Genomic DNA, 19,092 nt, shown 5'->3' with positions numbered 1-19,092 from the left:
GCATCTGCTCCTACTTTCTTAATCCAGAAACTGCAGCTCTATCTGCATCTGCTACTACTTTCTTAATCCAGAAACTGCAGCTCTATCTGCATCTGCTACTACTGCATTAATCCAGAAACTGCAGCTCTATCTGCATCTGCTACTACTGCTTTAATCCAGAAACTGCAGCTGTATCTGGATGTGCTACTACTGCATTAATCCAGAAACTGCAGCTCTATCTGCATCTGCTACTACTACCTTAATCCAGAACCTGCAGCTCTATCTGCATCTGCTACTACTGCCTTAATCCAGAAACTGCAGCTGTATCTGGATCTGATACTACTACCTTAAGCCAGAAACTGCAGCTGTATCTGGATGTGCTACTACTACCTTAATCCAGAAACTGCAGCTGTATCTGGATCTGATACTACTACCTTAAGCCAGAAACTGCAGCTGTATCTGGATGTGCTACTACTACCTTAATCCAGAAACTGCAGTACCATCTGTTATTCTTCACTACACAGACTTGATTCTTCAGCCTCTCTTCCCTATGGCTTCGCTAAGCTTCCCCAGTCCGTTTCCGGATGTGATATGAGAAGTTTAAAGGGCATCCAATTAGCCACATGAGGGGGCGGATTTCCCACCCAGACCTCAGCTGACCTTCCCTGGGGATATTTTTGCTTTGAGGTCATTTGATCAAGAGGAAAGTGGTGATTAGCGAATATAGAATATGTGATAATTTATCCCCAGTAGCTTTCGGAAACCAGTCTGCTGTGCTGCTGTCATTTCTCTCTCTTACACACTCTTTCTCCTCCCCCCGCCCCCCCCCCCCCCCCCCACCCCCTTTTCTCCTCCCCGACGGGGACAGGCAGACGAGGAAAAGCTCTTTTGCGGAAGGGACACTTTTTCCGCTGAAAGAGAATTTTCCAGGATTATGCGTGCATGTGCCTGTGAAGCATATTATTCTTATTTGGATTTAATTTGATTTGCATTCCATCGGTGGTCCCGCTGTCCCTCGGTGGCTGCAGTTGATGATCCGTCACAAACCCGCCGTGTGAGTGCATCTGAGCAAGAGAGGGGGATTAATCCAGTTACTGGAGTTAATTATAGCAGGATTGGAACTGTACACGCTGCCCTTCCACACACACACACACACACACACACACACACAAACACACACACACATATTCCATGGGCCTTACATCCAGTTGGAGCTCGCGTACAAATTACGGGATGAATCAAGATAAATCCTCAGACACACGAAACCCACATTAGGGCTGTCCATATCTCCTCCGTATTCATCATCTAGTGGACACGCTGTAATTAGAGCCCATTTGGTTCATGCCCTTCCTTTACCAGCACACTTCCTTTCCAAATGACATCATCTTCAAAAGCTACTTCATCAGATTTGTACAGTGAAACGTCCTGTTCTCCCGTCTAAACACTTCCACAGAGCACGCAATTTGAGGACGAATCAGATCTGGGCGCCAAAACGGCACCAAGTGGGTGTGTTTGCATAAGTGCATCACTTTTCACGTGAAAAGTAGCGAAATAAAACGATACGTAAATGAGGTTTTTGTGCGCGACGGTTGTTCTCGACGGCCGTGGAGAGTTTAGAGCCAAACCGAGACACGCGTGCGTGGAAAATGTCAACATTGAGAAAACGTCGCGCTCTCGTCATTAAGATTTGTTTTGTTTTGTCTTCAGATGACAGAAGTCGACTTCTGCAAACCTCCGTAGACCCTGTTAGTAAATAAGAAGTGATTGATTTTGTCTTACAGCCAGAACTACTGTCAAAGCTGCTGTTCTAGATAACTAATCAGCGCCACCTGACATATCGGATTCAGGTACTGCATTCATGTGGTATGATCAGGAATAACTTGAACGAATGAGAAATCGTGCACGTCAGCAGACTCGTGTTCTCTTACAGGGAATTTTCAACGTCAAGAATCAAAAACGGAAAAAGTGCTGCTTGCGTAGTTAAAGTATTCAAACCCCCAGGGTCCGGAAGCTCCAGATGAAAGATAATTGACTTTATAATTGGCCTTCACCTGTGAAATATTTAAACCGCTGCCGATTACTGAGCAGAAAGCACCTCAGTTGAGCCGGCATCGAAGACGAAGTCAGTCTGAAGGAAGGGCTAAAGAGCAATCTAAGGACGTTACGCGTAGTAGAATTTCATAACTTCTAGAGACGGGGTGTGAAATTATATCTAAGAGGTTGTACGTCCCAGAAAGCACTGTTGGAACAATCGTGAGGAACTGGAAGCTGCATCACCCCACCCAAGTACTACCTTAGACAAGGCCGTCACTCAAAACACTAAAACAAGATGGAGACTGGTGAGGGGAAGCCACAGCGAGTGGAGTGACGCTGCACCGGACAACCGTTTCAGGAACTCCCCGTCATTCAGGACTCTATGAGAGGGTTTTTTTTTTTTTTTAAGAATGAAACCATTGCTCAAGAAGAGCCATATGTAAGCATTAGAGTAACCCTGTGAAGATCAAGATACTGTATTTGTTTAAGTTTCAAAGACCATTCTTTAGTTAACACCATCCCTACCGTGAAATATGGTGGTGGTGGAGGCGTCACGCTCCGAGGATGCTTTTCATCCTCCGAGTCTGGGTTTCTTGTCAAAATTGAAGGATGTGGGAAAATACAAGAGGAAATTTTTGTTTTTATTATTATTTTATTAGTTTTTTATAGATCTGCTGATAAATGATGAATTATGACTTTTTTTTTTTTTTTTGGAAAAAGTACTTTTAAGAGCATTTCAGTTTGCAATAAAAATACTGACTGGAACGATCCGGCATTTGTAATCCAGATGATTCTGATGAGTTCTAATGGGCTTGAATACTTTTTGCAAGGCGCCTTATAGATTGTAGCGATCACACAATTCTGGCATTATCTGAAGAATAAAATAAGAATGAAGTAAGCTTTGCCGTTCCCGCCGGAGCATCAGTGATGACATTAAAGGTGCACAGCTCTGCTCATGAGTGAAACGTACAGCTCATATCCGATGGATAATCGATAGCGTTTCCTCCGGAGAGCATTTAAATATACAGTGTGTCTGGAAAGTATTCAGACGCCTTCAGTTTTCGCCCAGTTTACTGTGTTTATAGATTTGGATTTAAAGGTGATCAAGAACCCAATGGCTGCTCTAACACAAGTGCAGAAACAATCTAGTCGTTATGGTAGAGTGGCAGTTATATGTCTGTAAAAGATACGTCATGCACTTAAAGGAGCACAAGGAGAAAGATGATCTGGTATCCTACGGTGAAGCATAATGGTATAGGGGTGCTTCTCAGCAGCAAGGATGAGGTGACGGGTCACAATTGAGAAAATGATTAGAGCCAAATACAGAGATGTCCATGAGGAGCCCCTGCTCCAGCCTGTATTCAACCTAAGACTCGGGTCAAAGTTCACCTTTCAGCATGACGACGACCTGAAGCACACAGACAACGTTGGAGTTCAGGACAAGTCTCTGAATGTCCTTCAGCTAAAACCCAGACTCGAACCTTGGAGGGAGCTGGAGATGGCGGTTGATAGACCCTCCATATCCGGTCTGATTGAGCTTGAGAAGATCTGACAGGAAGAACGGGAGAAACGGCCCTCAGTCCAGGTGTGCAAAGCTCGCAGAGGCTTGATTTATTTATTTATTTTTGTCGCCAAAGGTGCTTTTGTTCTTGTTGTTCCGCTTGCCAAATCGAGGCCACCGTAACTGCCGTCTGAACTGCGTTTCAACTCGAACTGCATTTTTTTTTTATCGCGTCCTAAAAAACCAGTCACTCCTTTTGCGCCGTGCACATAACTCGAATCGCATCAAACGAGTCCTTTGGGGTGTCTGAATTATTCACCGCTAACAACACCCAGCGAGCGAACCTCTCCTAATGCCGTGTGACAGCTGCCATGCACTCCTCACAGTCGACGGAAGACGTCGCTCAGACGTGATGCGCATTAGCGTTCGCCACCTGTCTCCTTCACCGTTATAAGTCGTCTGAAATCCCTGCAGTTTGATCCTTTCCGCTTTGGCATGAATATTTTTGAGAAGACGTTCATATTAACGTCCTGTTCGACCGAGCGGCCTTTTGAAAGACGCGTTCGTACCCACGCTTGAAGCGCTCGCAGGTCATTGGCAGGCGAATGAACGATTCTGCATCCAGATAAATGATTTATTTAGTCCTCCCCGTTTGGTTTCATCAGTCGCTCGGAGTCTGTGCGTCTCGGATTATGGAACAGCTCTGCAACTCGCGGCTTAATGCAACATTAGAGAAGCAGCACAGCCTGGATTCCTCTCCATTTCTAACCCTGTTAGCTCATTTGCCGTCACAGGCACGGATGCACTGCGTCTGCTGGAGTCTCTCGAGTGGGGAAAGCGCTTGTGTTTCGGCGTTAAGCTATTTTCTTTCTGTGCACGAAAGACCTAACCCACACACACACACACACTCATGTTGTATCTGTAACCGTGTGTACAAGTGCAGTATCCAATCCTCAACAACCTCGCACATGTTTCTCGTGACCGGCATCCGAGGCCCAGACGTGTCTATTTCCCGCCTTCACGCGCAGAACTTGTTGAGGCTTCGGAATCGCCTTTCTCAAAAAGGAAAACACTCTCATCCGGTCTGAAGCAGTGTGTGTTAATGGAAGAGTCAGCAGGTGAAGCACGGGCTTCATTTGGATTACGCTTTCTGCCACACAAAAATGTGCCACTTTCACAGCTCTCCAACCTCCAGCCCGGACGTTTTATTCGCTGGACTGGAACACCGGGAGTGGAAATCCAGCAGTGACGAAAAGCACGAGATCGCCGGGATATACAAAGGAATAAACCTTTTAGTCAAGGGTATACTATATAAATGTCAGTGGGTGCGCCACTTGGTACACAATTCAGACACTTGCGCCAGATAGCTCCTGAAAGGTTATAAAACGCCCGAATGTGTTGATAAGCTGCAAACGTTTATCGACGTCTGTCGGCCTGTCTCCGTCACAAATCAGCTTCAGAGGTGTTGGTCTCCTTGTAACTCGCAGATGACGGAGAGAAGGAAAATCGATTTGAAGGATCGATTATAGTACAATGGAAGATTAAAATGTCTGCAAAGACGCAACAATAAAACGTAGGGGCGCGAGGGATCAGTTCCACACCTCTGTTACTGGATAAGAACTTCCACGGGGTCATCCATCACCTGGTTTGGCGCCGTTCTGCTGCTGTCGGTCACACGGCACCAGAGAAAGACTCGAGACGTCCAGTTCGCTCGGTTGTCCTCGGGGACGCTCGTTTCTGGAGGAACTTTTCCTGAAACCCTGAGGATCTCAGCCAGCGCTGATGAGCAAGGAGTTTGATATTCCTGTGCTTTTCACCCTCGGTGTGTGGGCTGAAATGTGTTTCTGCTCGGTCATTGGGGTTTTGAAGAGTTTAAACGGTTCAGCGGAGAGCAGTAATGAGTTAATTTGCTGAAAGATCAGTTTCCCAGCCGGGTTGATTTGATCGAATCGGGGCTCGTGAGCGATGCTGAGCTGGCGCGCGTGAGGGCGAAGCGCAGTCATCCGTCTTCCACAGACGCTCACGATTGGCTGGTGCTGCTGTGATTGACAGGGGGAGAGACGGCATGCCCCTCCCACCCAGTTCGACAACAATGTCATGTTCACAGTCGTGTGAAAAAATAAGTACACCCTGTTGAAATTGTTGCCTTTTTTGGACATATTTGGACAAGCAAACATTTGATCATCTTTGAAACCCTAACCTATTCCTTGGTGGAGTTGCGAGTGTGCTTAGGATCATTATTCTGTTGAAAGGTTCACTTTCGGTTCAGCTTCAACTTTCGGACAGACGTCCTCACATTATCTTCGAGCACTCTTTGATATGATGCAGAATTCATAGTTGAATCAATGAATGCAAGCTGTCCAGTCCCTGAGGCAGTGAAGTAACCCCAAACCATAACATTTCCACCACCGTGCTTCACAGTTGGTATGAGGTGCTTCTCCTGAAAAGCTGTCTTTGGTCTGCGCCAAACATGTCTGCTGTTACCGTGATCAAACAACTCCATCTTTGATTCGTCTGTCCAGAGCACGTTATTCCAAAAGGCCTGCCACGCCTCACGTGCAGGTCAAATCTGTGCAATTTCTTTCTGATTGTAGGAGCATGCACTTTGACCCCAACACTTGCAGGACTTACTATCAGATCCTGTGATGAAATGTTGCGGTTATTGGAGACTTCTTTTTCATCAGACGGTCTGCTCTTGGGCTGAACTTCCTGGGACGGACAGTCCTGGATGAGTTGGCAGTCGTTTGAAATCTGCACCATTTGTAGATGATTTTCCTTACAGTGGAACGATGTATTTCAAAAAATTTGGAGATCTTTCTAAATCCCTTGCCAGACTCCTAAGCATCCACAACCTTGTTTTCTGAAGGCCTTACTGGACCCTTTAGATCTTGGCACACCTCAAAGGGAACACCAGATACGAGATATGAGAGAGGTATGAATAAGACCGGTTCCTCCTGCACTCCCTAAGCAGGTTCTAATCACCGACACCCGATCTTCAACACCTGATTCTAATGTTATGGATTTGAAGGCGTGTTAAATGTAGGGGTGCACTTACTTTTTCCATGTGACCGATCTTGGTTTTTGTTTATTTAAATTGTGAAAATTACTACAAAATGTCAGTTTGATGTGTCATTTGTTAGTGCATCATCTTTATTAATAGGCACTGTTTCAAAGAGGATCAAACGTTTGCTTGTCCAAATATGTCAAAAAAAACCCCCAACAATTTCCATGGGGTGTACTTATTTTTTCACACGTCATCCCTGATTATGAGAAGTTATAGTCTTTCAGGCGTCTTTCTCATCAGTCCGATTGTCGAAGGCGCACGCCTTCTGTTAGAACACACTCCGCTCGAAGCTCTGCACACCCGGGCTTTTGGTCCAGCTCTGCACATCTGTTACAGGAGAATTTCGACTTCTCATCCTCCTCTCCCTGCTCCCTCCTTCCCTTCTCTCTCCCTCTCTCTTCTCATTTTTTCTCATTTGCTTTATTGGCGTTTGTGTGCGTGTGTGTGTGTTTGCGTGTTGGCCAAATGCAGCCGAGGTGTAAGAGAGCTGAGAACGCAAAAGCACACGTCGCTGTTGCCGATATTGAATTTGGCACCAGGAGCAACCACACATGTATCCTCACACACAAATACGCACTTAGCTAGAGTTTGTGGTGTGGTGTGTGTGTGTGTGGGTGTGTGACGGGAACAAATAATTTTTCTTCCAAGGCCTCATTAACTGTAGAGAGTGAGGTTATAGAGAGTGCGTCTGTTTATCTGTGTATGAAACTGAGCGTGGTGACCTCGCCAATGATGGATTTTTGCAGCGCTGGCAGGATTTACAGCCTAATTAGATCTGCATGCCACTGTGTGTGTGTGTGTGTGTGTGTGTGTGTGTGTGTGTGTGTGTGTGTTCACACAATGCATTAGTACATTTAGATCATTCAGAGGCACTACTGCAAACACATGCAGTGTTTTCAGCCACAGGGGGCAGCTGAACTCTGTCCACCAGCCTGCCTTCCTTCCTCTCTCTCTCGTGTGCCTGTTCTCTCGCGCTCTCTCTTCCTCTCTCTCTTCCTCCGTCTCACCTTCACTAAGCGCTGAGAAACAAAGTTATCTGGGTTAATATGATGCAATACCGTGCCACAGATTGCATCTGTAATTGGGTACATGCCCAATATACACTGAGAATCCTCATATTTAACACACTACATCTTTAATTATTACTAATAGTTAATAATAGTTCCTGTGGTCACGTGGTATACACTCTCCGTGCTGATTGGCCGCGGTGAATGAGTTTGAACGCTGATCTTGGATTGCAGTGACCAACGAATCAAGATCATGATTGTAATATGAGGGGTTTTTTCTGTGCAGCCAGAGTCTGAATATCAGAATATACACGCCACGACCTCGGCGTCTTCTCCGCCATCTTTTAAACATCAGCGAGTCGTCTTCTACGTGTGCCTTAGCTTTTATTATACTGTCACTGCTGTGGTTATGTTTCAGACGTTGTAATCGTCTGGCCTTTATGTGCGGTTTGTTAAAAACATGAAGCGCGAGTATTGACCGAACCTGCAGCGTTATTTGTGATCACCGTGATTGTTTCAGTCCAGCGCGGTGTCGTAAGACAAGGAGAATAGATTCCAAGCCACACCGTGTTTATATATCACTGTGAACTCTTCATATCTACACTTACTCACCTTTATATATCGTCACTGTGAACTCTTCATATCTACACTTACTCACCTTTATATATCACTGTGAACTCTTCATATCTACACTTACTCACCTTTATATATCATTGTGAACTCTTCATATCTACACTTACTCACCTTTATATATCGTCACTGTGAACTCTTCATATCTACACTTACTCACCTTTATATATCACTGTGAACTCTTCATATCTACACTTACTCACCTTTATACATCACTGTGAACTCTTCATATCTACACTTACTCACCTTTATACATCACTGTGAACTCTTCATATCTACACTTACTCACCTTTATATATCACTGTGAACTCTTCATATCTACACTTACTCACCTTTATATATCACTGTGAACTCTTCATATCTACACTTACTCACCTTTATACATCACTGTGAACTCTTCATATCTACACTTACTCACCTTTATACATCACTGTGAACTCTTCATATCTACACTTACTCACCTTTATATATCACTGTGAACTCTTCATATCTACACTTACTCACCTTTATACATCACTGTGAACTCTTCATATCTACACTTACTCACCTTTATATATCACTGTGAACTCTTCATATCTACACTTACTCACCTTTATATATCACTGTGAACTCTTCATATCTACACTTACTCACCTTTATACATCACTGTGAACTCTTCATATCTACACTTACTCACCTTTATATATCGTCACTGTGAACTCTTCATATCTACACTTACTCACCTTTATATATTGTCACTGTGAACTCTTCATATCTACACTTACTCACCTTTATACATCACTGTGAACTCTTCATATCTACACTTACTCACCTTTATACATCACTGTGAACTCTTCATATCTACACTTACTCACCTTTATATATCACTGTGAACTCTTCATATCTACACTTACTCACCTTTATATATTGTCACTGTGAACTCTTCATATCTACACTTACTCACCTTTATATATCGTGTATACAGCTACAGCGCTCTCTGTCTGTCTCTCTCTCATTCTCTCTGTCTGTCTCTCTCTCTCATTCTCTCTGTCTGTCTCTCTCTCTCTCATTCTCTCTGTCTGTCTCTCTTTCTTTCTCTCTCTCTCATTCTCTCTCTGTCTCTCTCTCTCATTCTCTCTGTCTGTCTCTCTCTCTCATTCTCTCTGTCTGTCTCTCTCTCTCTTTCTTTCTCTGTCTGTCTCTCTTTCTGTCTTTCTCTGTCTTTCTCTGTCTGCCTGTCACTCTCTCTCTTTCTCTGTCTTTCTCTGTCTGTCTGTCTCTCTCTCTCTTTCTCTGTCTTTCTCTGTCTGTCTCTCTCTCTCTTTCTCTGTCTGTCTGTCTGTCTGTCTGTCTCTATCTGTCTGCCTGTCACTCGGTCAAGTCCCAGTTAAAAGGTTGCTTTATTGGGATAGCAGATATTCACGTTTGTATTGCTGAAGCGTGGTACAGTACTGAGGCTCATGAGGCTTAATCACGAGTCTGTCTTTCTCTCTCTCTCTTTCACTCTTTTTTTTTTTTTTTTTCTTTGTTTGTCTTTCTCCTTTGTCTGTCTGTCTGTCTGTTTCTCTCTCATTAATGTTGTATCTGCCTTATTAAAGAATGGACAAGTCATTCTCTGCGGTTTCAGCAGCGTTGTTTATAACTGTGAGAGTGTGAGTGAGCGAGCGAGAGAGAGTGAGAGCTGTTGTCACATTCTGGCATGCACACACATCGTCTCATTATAAATAAACAGTATCACATTAACGCCCAGGGCTCACCATTAATGCCTCCACCACACACACACACACACACGACTCTGTTCTCTGTGCTGTATAATTGTGTGTTGTAATTGTTATGTGTAAGTGATCAGGCTTCACTCCTCTTCCATCTGTACATGCAGATTGAGATGAGTGCAGCGAGGCAGCTGATAAAGCAGCACAGCTGAATGAGAATGCCGCAGTGAGCTCTGTGTGTGTGTGTGTGTGTGTGTGTGTGTGAGGGAGAAAGCGTAACCCAATACACCACAGTGACACAGTGACACTACTGCGATAAGGATTATGCTGCACTGATCTAGAGATACAGTTCCCTCCGAAACTATTGGAACGGCGAGGCCAGTTCACGTGTTTCTGCTGTAGACTGAAGACATTTAGGTTTGAGATCAAAAGGTTTAAAACACGTTCTAGAATCTCAGCGTTTATTTCCTGGTGTTTATACGCCGACTCGTGTCCGACCGCGCAGTTTGTATTCGAAAGTTCTGGAACCGAGGCGAACCTCTAGCGTAGTGATGGAAAGGCCAAAGATCAAAGGCTCATGATCCAAGCTCATCTGTGAAACACGGTGGCGGTAGCGTCATGGCCGGGGCTCGCTAACGGCTACTGATGATGTGACGCACGATGGTGGCAGCAGAATGAGCTCGGGAGTTTACCGTGGTGAAACCCTGCAAGAAGGAACCCACGGAGCCGGGAAATAAAAGCTGGCGTCGTAAACTCTCGTCTCATCAAAGCCCATCTTTTGATCTCGAACCCAAATGTCACCCGGGTGACTTCACGGCTCTGCACCTAATTGTGTGCGTTTATTTATTTATGGTTCCGTGTGCATTTATACCTAGTTTCTCCTCTTTAATACTGACACCTTCTGGTGCTCTGTATGCCGGAGCTTCCTGCTGAGAGGTTTCTGCACACCTTTTCCTGTCTTTGTGTCTGTGTCTGCGTCTACGTCTACATCCCCCCTCCCTCTCCCCCCCACCCCCTGTCTGCCTGCCTCACTCTCACCTGGAGGAAAAAAAGCACACGTTAGGATTTCTCTTTGTGTTCTGCTTGATGTCGCGCTGCGAGCATTTTACCGTGAGGTTTTTTTTTGTCCCCCCCCGCGTCTGTAATCATAATAAAGACCGTCTCGTAACTCGTCCCCCGTCTCTTATTCATCCCGTCTGCTCAGACCGAACACCCCGGTGCTGCTCGTGTCGTATAATCGAGTGCCGCTTCCCTTTTCGAGTACTCGCGTTTTCTCGTGTTAAGGCGGCGGCCATGCTGATGGCGTTTAGGGACAGGGGGTGGTGCTGCACAGCAGGGGGCGGAGCAAAACGCAGCGGTCGTAAACGAGCTGGAGTCAAGGCCGAGTCATTTTCATTACAAAAGCGCACGGACCTGGATGGAAATCTCGTTAAGTTAGGTTTGAGAGCTTGACGGGCGGGTCTGGACGCGTCATAAAATAAAGCAGCCAATCGTGTTTCAGTATGCAAATGAAGTCATGACATTTATATGTAAAGTCACGACACCCGGCGATGTATTATTTACTTTAGAAAACAAATTGTAGGGTCGGCAAAAATGTGTCTTGGGTGATTTTGTGTGTGTGTGTGTGTGTGTGTGTGTGTGTGTGTGTGTGTGTGTGTACACATGTATAGTGAAGCTGAGGATTTATAACCTGTGCGTTTATTCCTGCTCTGCGTCTCTCTGTACAGCTGAAGCGAGAGCGTGTGATGTCTCATACCTTCGCCTAGTTCTTCTTCTCCTTCTTCTTAAGCTTCAACGCTCTTATTGTAAGCGTTATCTTTGAAGAGTAGACGGAAGCAGCCAATCAGGCTGCGCTCCAGTGCTGACGAGAAGATAACGAGGTAACGGCACAATTAAGGATTTCTAGTTCATATTCCGCGCTCGTTCGCGGTGAGCCGAGCTTCTCCATCGTTTGTCTGAACCTGAATCCGAACCGGGCGCTCGCCCGGACGCCGTGCGGGCAAAAGCGGGTGGCGTCTGGGGCGCCGTCTCTCCGTCTGCGCGCTGCGTCTGACAGCCCGTCTCTCAGCCTGAGCTTCGACAATCCTGCACTCGGCAAACTGTCACCACAGGCTCTCTCGCTCTTTATTACGGTCTCTCTCAGTCTGTTTATCTCGCTCGCACGTTGCACCGCTCTCTCTCTCTCTCTCTGTGTGTGTGTGTGTGTGTGTGTGTGTGTGTGTGTGTGTTTAAAATGTCTTTCTCTGCATCCTGTTCTCGTCTCTATATATGTGTTAGGTATAAAGTGAGCTGTGCGTATATTTTAGGACACGTTTTAACAAATGAATAATAGTCGAGTAGTGAGCTTTGTTCTGAGAGTGTGTGTGTGTGTGTGTGTGTGTGTGTGTGTGTGTGTGAGGGATAAAAAGAGATCCACACAGCAGAAGACTGACACACTGATGCGCGAGTACGTGAGCAGGCCAGAGGTGTCTGCTCTATCTGCAGTGCATGCTGGGAAGATTTTGACCTCCACGCCTCCAGCTCAGAGTGAATCACTTTTTTGCGCTTTATCCCATTTATTTGAAGAAGTTTTCTGTCCAGATGTGACGGGCGTGTCTACGCGTGTGGGAGAGGAGGGGAGGGAGGAACTCGGCAATGTATGCAACGTTCTGTAAATCGTCACACTGACGAAATGTTTCTGGAACGTTCCTGAATTCACTCCGCTGCTGCCATCACGAGCCACATCAGTAAAGATTAACTGGCCTTGCTGTTCCAATAGTTTTGGGCGGGGGGGAGTGGGGGCTATATGAACGCGCACACTCTTGGGGGGAGAGAGAGAGAGAACGAGGGATGTATGTGAGCTGCACAGCTAGAGTATATAGCGTGCGAGATCCTGCTCAGTCCATTACTGCCGTCCTTGCATCATTCCATCATCAAGATGACCTTCTTGGTTTGTTTTTAGGTGTGAACCTCCGTCTTCTGCTCTTTAAAGCACACGAATCGCCGCGCTCAGCAGCCTCTCGCTTAAACAGGGAGGATTTTATGTATTTATTTATTTTTTTTGGGGGGGAGGAAGGAGAAATTCCTGCGCCCGTGGAGTTAACGCGCAGTTCTATTATCGAGCGTTTGCACAAAGCTCTTTGTGTGCGAGAGTAGCGAAAGCGGGAAAATGCGAAGGACACGGAGCGTAGCGAATAAAGATCCCGAATGACGTTTTTTTTTTTTTTTTTTTTTCTTTTTTTTTCTACTGTTGCAGCAGGACGTGAAATCCTTCAGCTCACACTCTGTTTAGCAAACAGATGCTTGGACCAGAGCCCCGGCGCGTTCCCAGTCCTGCACCCATCACGGTTTTATCAACAGACTGAACTTTACTGCTGTTTCTAAACGAACACACGGTTAACCGACTCGCAGTTGGATCACATCTGTTCATTTCAAGTCGTGGAAAAATAATTTATTAGAATTATATAATAATTTGTATAATTTAATTGAGCAGATATTCCCTTTCATGTAGTGTGTGTGTGTGTTAGAGCTGTTTGTGAATGTAAAAAGTCTGTAACGTTTCAGAAATCTAAGCGCACGACAGAGTTATCGACTCCCGAAAGAAGGAACCGATTCTGAACAGCTGAATCGACTCGTTAGTGATTCCAGACTTGACTTCCTGTACTAACCTACGTAGGTTTGTATCAAAAAGCCCCGCCTCCGGTCTTCATCGGCTGCTCGTTGACAGCGGTAGACCAATCAGAGCAGAGTACGCTCTCTGAAAGGAGGAGTTTAGAACGAATCCTTTAGAACGAATCATTTAACGAGTCGTTTGTGACACTGGGGGGGAAAAGGTAACAGTGCGGTTTAAATTATGAGCACGTTAGTGTGTTTTTTGACCTCGGATGCACGTAAATGTAAATGTATGAGAGCTTTAAAACAAAACTAGGCGTGTTTCAGATCCATAATAGGTGCGCTTTAAATGTGGGAGACGTTTAGTGTTGAGTGAGTGCTCGTGCAAGGCAGTGTATTCCTCAAGATTGAAGTCTGTCGCATGCATCGCTGCAGTAAAAGTGTGAAACGTTCGGAATTCCTTCCCGAAGCTGTGGTTTGCGAGTTCATACCAGCTCGAACAGAGCGCGAGAGAGTGGTGTTTTTTTTATTTTTTATAATGTGTTTTTATTATTCCGCTCACGCGGAAACCTGGCCTCCGTTCGACTGGAAAAAGCGGCCCCCTTCTAACTGAAAGACTTAATCGGAAGAGTCTGGTGTTGTCGTGTCAAAGTGAGCTGCCTCAAAGGCAAAACATGTTTTTTTTTTAAATTAACGCCCGCTCTTTGGTAGCTTTATGAGTCGTGTCACTGTGTTAATGGCGTGATCGTGTTGATCGGAGCGTTACGGTTTCTAGTCTTACTACTGTTCCGTTATTGTACCACGGCTTCCTGTGCACCTGCAGGCCTGGCCGAGCCAGCGTAGCACTGGGAAACCGCGAACACAACCCACGTTGCTCTGTATTGCTCCACTGTTGCACCAGAGTGTGAAATCCACCGGCTCGCCTCTGTACACGGAGCGCCGATGCTGACTGTTCGCTTTCCCCGCTCCCAGTAGGACCCAGCGTTTTTATGTCTGACTTCACCGCTCTGTTGCGTGTGCCAGACGTTCATTAATGTAACGGGTGAGAATTGTGGGATTCTGTTTGTTTTCGACGGTGTCCTGTAAGGTTTCTTCATTAAAATGTTGGTCATTGTTACCAATTTTTTATATTAATACCAACATCAGGGTTATGAGTATTGGCCCACACTTAACGCACTACTGCATGAATTATTACATTTATATCAGAATTTTAATTTTTTTATGGATTTTTATTACTTGAATTAGTAAAAATATCCAAACTAAATTGTTGCCATATGGCAACAGCGTGCAATGGTGGAAAGTGTGTGTGTGTGTGTGTGTGTGTATAATATATAGCGTCAAAAATCACACAATGTATGAGATTACAACTCTAATCGTAGTCTGCGTTTTCCAGACTACGAGTAAGCATGTTAAAGCGATATCTTCTAGAAACGCGTTACAGTTTTGAAAACTACGTGGATGAAGTTACTCACTCCGTATACATTCGATCCAGTGTTTGTACGTACGGTAATGGGTGAAGAATCTTTTCAATAATCTCTCTCGATTTCTTCCTTCTTTCGCTTGGAAAAAATAACATTCCAAACGTGTCTAAAATTCCTTCGAACTTACTTTGAGTGTGGAAAAAAATGTAAATATTCTATTAGAGAAGCCGGTTTCTATATGAATCACATGAAAACGAATCGCATGTAAATGAATCGTATGAAAATGAATTAATAAATTAAAAGACCGAAAAAATGTGAATCACATGTAAATGAATCACATGTAAATGAATCATATGAAAATGAATAAATAAATTGAAAGACAAAAAATATGAATCACATGTAAATGAATCATGTGAAAATTAATAAATAAATTAAGACAGAAAAAATATGAATCACATGTAAATGAATCATATGAAAATGAATAAATTAAGACAAAAATATGAATCACATGTAAACGAATCACATGTAAATGAATCATATAAAAATTAATAAATAAATTAAAAGGCAGAAAAAATATGAATCACATGTAAATGAAGCACATGTAAATGAATCATATGAAAATGAATAAATAAATTAAGACAGAAAAAATAGGAATCACATGTAAATGAATCACACGTAAATGAATCATATGAAAATGAATAAATAAATTAAAAGACAAAAAATATGAATCACATGTAAATGAATCATATGAAAATGAATAAATTAAGACAGAAAAAATAGGAAGCACATGTAAATGAATCACATGTAAATGAATCATATGAAAATGAATAAATAAATTAAGACAAAAAAATGAATCACATGTAAACGAATCACATGTAAATGAATCATATGAAAATGAATAAATAAATTAAGACAGAAAAATTAATCACATGTAAATGAAATCACATGTAAATGAATCATATGAAAATGAATAAATAAATTAAAAGACAGAAAAAATATGTATCACATGTAAACGAATCACATGTAAATGAATCATGTGAAAATGAATAAATAAATTAAAAGACAGAGAGACGCCGGTTTCAATTCACGAACGCACACACGGCAGTTCCGTTATCGCACGGTGGTGGTGCTGCCGTATGGCAACAATGACGTTTCACTATTTAACGGAATACTCAAAATATATCTAACTCGTTTCAGTGACGAAGAAAAAAAAAGTTCACTTTTTTCATGTTTCAGTTTTTTCCTGTAAGTAGTTTTGCCTTAATATTAAAAAAATGTATCAATTTTTGAGAGCCCTCTCTTGATGAAGGTACAAGCAACACTTCTTGGTCATGTGACATGGCATTCTTTTTTTTCTTTCTTTCTTTAAGGTAATGTGAAAGTTATCTTTAAGAATAGACTTTAGAGCCCTCTTTTTTTTCAGTTGCTTAGGAAAATAGTAGTTTTGTATTATTGCCTATTAAATAAAAATTGCAGACATTAATTGTTTTGTGTTCATCTGTACATTATATACGTACACACATTTTTCAAAAAGAAATAAACATGTATATAAAACGGATTTGTAAACGTCAAACCCGATGCGGTTTCAGGTCAGCTCTCAAAATCTTACGTAAAAACAGTTCCAAAGAAGAATAAAAATAAAAAATGGAAGAAGAGGTGGGAAGTTAATGAGCGCGTGCCACGTTGGCTGTGAAGTATGTAGCGCGGGGAAGCTTTTCAGCGTTTTTATGGCTCGTGTTTGGACGTAATTCAGTAATGAGTTCTGAGTCAGGTCAGCACGTCGAACTTCCCGGGGAGAATAAAGCAGGTCCGTGTTAACCGAGCCCATTAACTCTTCTGTAGCTTAATGACCACGATGAGGAACGACACCGGGTTCAATTCCACCGTGCTTTTCGTTACAGCGCCGCACGTCAACACGGGCGTTCTTTACAGTGGCGGTGCGTGCTGTACTGTAGGTCTCGGTCACATCGTGCTCGAGGACGCGTTCGTAAGACGGCGGAAGAGTTATCGCCCCTCCGCAATCTGCTCGGCACAGCCTCCGTGGACGTTTAGCTGCGAAGTGTCTCTGCTGAAGTAACACAGACTAAATTAAATCCTGTGACAAGAGGACGTTAATCCTGCCTTGGCTCTCGCCACACACACACTGAAGCTTCTGGCTCACGTTCATTAGCCTGCTGTGCTCCACTGTGTGTGTGGGGTTTAGTCAGAGCTCACGTTCTACACTCCTCCCGAGTGAAGCCTGGTGGTGGAAGCATCATGTCACCTTTGGTCGGTTGTCTCCTCAGCGCAGGGTCACGTATTCTTTACGTTCTACGTTCTTTACCACAGGATGCTTCAAGTATGAGATGAATACTTTTCCAGAGCTGTGTCCTGGACTTGTTTTGATCACCCCTTAGTAATGATTAAAAGCTGAAACCTGAGCACCGTTCAGTATGCGCGTGAAGCCTGTCGGATTAATTGAGGTGAACTAGAGCTGCGACCCCACACCACTCCATTTCGTTGTTTTCGTTAGTGCCGGAAAGACAATAGCTGATTTTTTTCCCTTGAGATGAATGATATTGGCCTGACTGACCTGCCCTTGTTTGTGTGTGTGTGTGTTTTTTTAGGTGTGTCGTGTTCGATCAGAGGCTCTGTGCAGAATGCTCTATTGATCATCTGAGCTTTTATATGGGCGTTTCTCTTCAGACTGAGGTGAGTGGGCTTTGTCTGTTCTGGACAGTCGTTCCTTTTGTTTCAGTTTGTCCTCGATATTCACGTCAATACTTTCATTAGTTAAGGTTTGGCAGATGAGTCCCTGGAGGTCTGAGGGATTTAATTAACATCAGTGTAGCGATGCAGAACTGTCCCCGAAGATATTACATTCTGACATGAAATGGTGGGCGTATATGTGTGTGTTATGTAGGGAATAAAATACTTCAGATGTAGTGTTAATATTACCGCCATAAAATCAATTATTTTCCAGTAACAGCACATCCAGGGGTGTTTTCTTCCTCTTGTAGCACAACAAGAGCTGTTACTGTTCTGCAATGCTACTTCTCTGTCCTTTGGCTTAGTTTAGCATCTCGCAACTACAAACAGAATTTCGCGATCACGTTCTCCAGGTGAGTCGATTCAGAGTCAAACTGCTTTTTTTGTTGTAGTTCACTTCAGGCAGGTGAGTCGATTCAGAGTCAAACTGCTTTTTTTGTTGTAGTTCACTTCAGGCAGGTGAGTCGATTCAGAGTCAAACTGCTTTTTTTGTTGTAGTTCACTTCAGGCAGGTGAGTCGATACAGAGTCAGTATGCTTTTTTTTGCCATTGTTTACTTAATGCAGATGAGTCGATTCAGAGTCAAACTGCTTTTTTTGTTGTAGTTCACTTCAGGCAGGTGAGTCGATTCTGAGTCAAAATGTTTTTTTGCTATCATTTACTTTATGCAGGTGAGTCGATTCAGAGTCAAAATGCTTTTTTGTACTATAGTTAATTTCAGGCAGGTGAGTCGATTCAGAGTCAAAATGCTTTTTTGCTGTAGTTAATTTCATGCAGGTGAGTCAGTTCAGAGTCAAAATGCTATTTTGCTATCATTTACTTTATGCAGGTGCGTGAATTCAGAGTCGAAATGCTATTTTTTTTTATTATTTATTTTTTTTTTAAATACCTAGGGTTCGCTTCCTGCAGGTGAGTCGATTCAGAGTTGAATCACTTTCTCAGTAGAATTCACTTCCTACAGGTGTGATGAAGCAGAGTTACTGTTACCACCACGAAGCTGATTCTTTTCCAGTAACAGCACGTCCTTTTTGTGTTTTATTTCTCTTGTATAACAGCCTGAACTGTTAATATAGTAATAAGGTATTCGAATAAACACACTAATTACTCTCAAAGCTGCTGTTTTAGTTTTAAATAATACCTTCTGACCAATCAGAATCAAGAATTCAACAGCGCTGTGGTATAATAAGAAAATCAGATGTTTCAAATGTTATTTTGAACGCATCTGTGTCGTGACAAGAAGTCAGTGAGAGCATGGTGTAAACCTATTAAAATGCAGGTTTCATCTGCAGTTCTGTTGATTATATCTACAATCTCATTGGTTGCTGATTCAGAGCACTTCTTGTTCTTAAGAGGCCCTCGCGGCTGCTTATGAGGCTCTTATGGGTGTTAAAACTGTCTGCTCGCCAGATAAGAGGCAAACAAATGC

General features: G+C 43.5%; 1 protein-coding gene across 11 annotated transcripts in view; it reads left to right on the top strand.

The window, feature by feature from the left end:
• The window catches only part of arvcfb (ARVCF delta catenin family member b), a 133,127-nt gene that overhangs the window by 24,243 nt on the left and 89,792 nt on the right, over positions 1-19,092 (top strand). For 10 of the 11 annotated variants that reach the window (XR_008384353.1, XR_008384354.1, XM_053610461.1 and 7 more), the window contains one exon: positions 17,525-17,609. Coding sequence is in view for 8 of the 11 variants with exons in the window: in XM_053610461.1 (XP_053466436.1) it covers positions 17,586-17,609 (24 nt within the window). In the remaining 3 variants the exon portion in view is untranslated. Of the gene's footprint in view, positions 1-17,524; positions 17,610-19,092 lie in introns of those variants that run through there. The other variant, XM_053610455.1, reaches the window with a different exon arrangement.

Source organism: Ictalurus furcatus, chromosome 22 (assembly GCF_023375685.1).
Source record: "Ictalurus furcatus strain D&B chromosome 22, Billie_1.0, whole genome shotgun sequence".
Classification (NCBI taxonomy): Eukaryota; Metazoa; Chordata; class Actinopteri; order Siluriformes; family Ictaluridae; genus Ictalurus; species Ictalurus furcatus.
The sequence above is the reverse complement of the archived record's forward strand: the minus strand, read 5'-3'. Positions and strand labels throughout refer to the sequence as shown.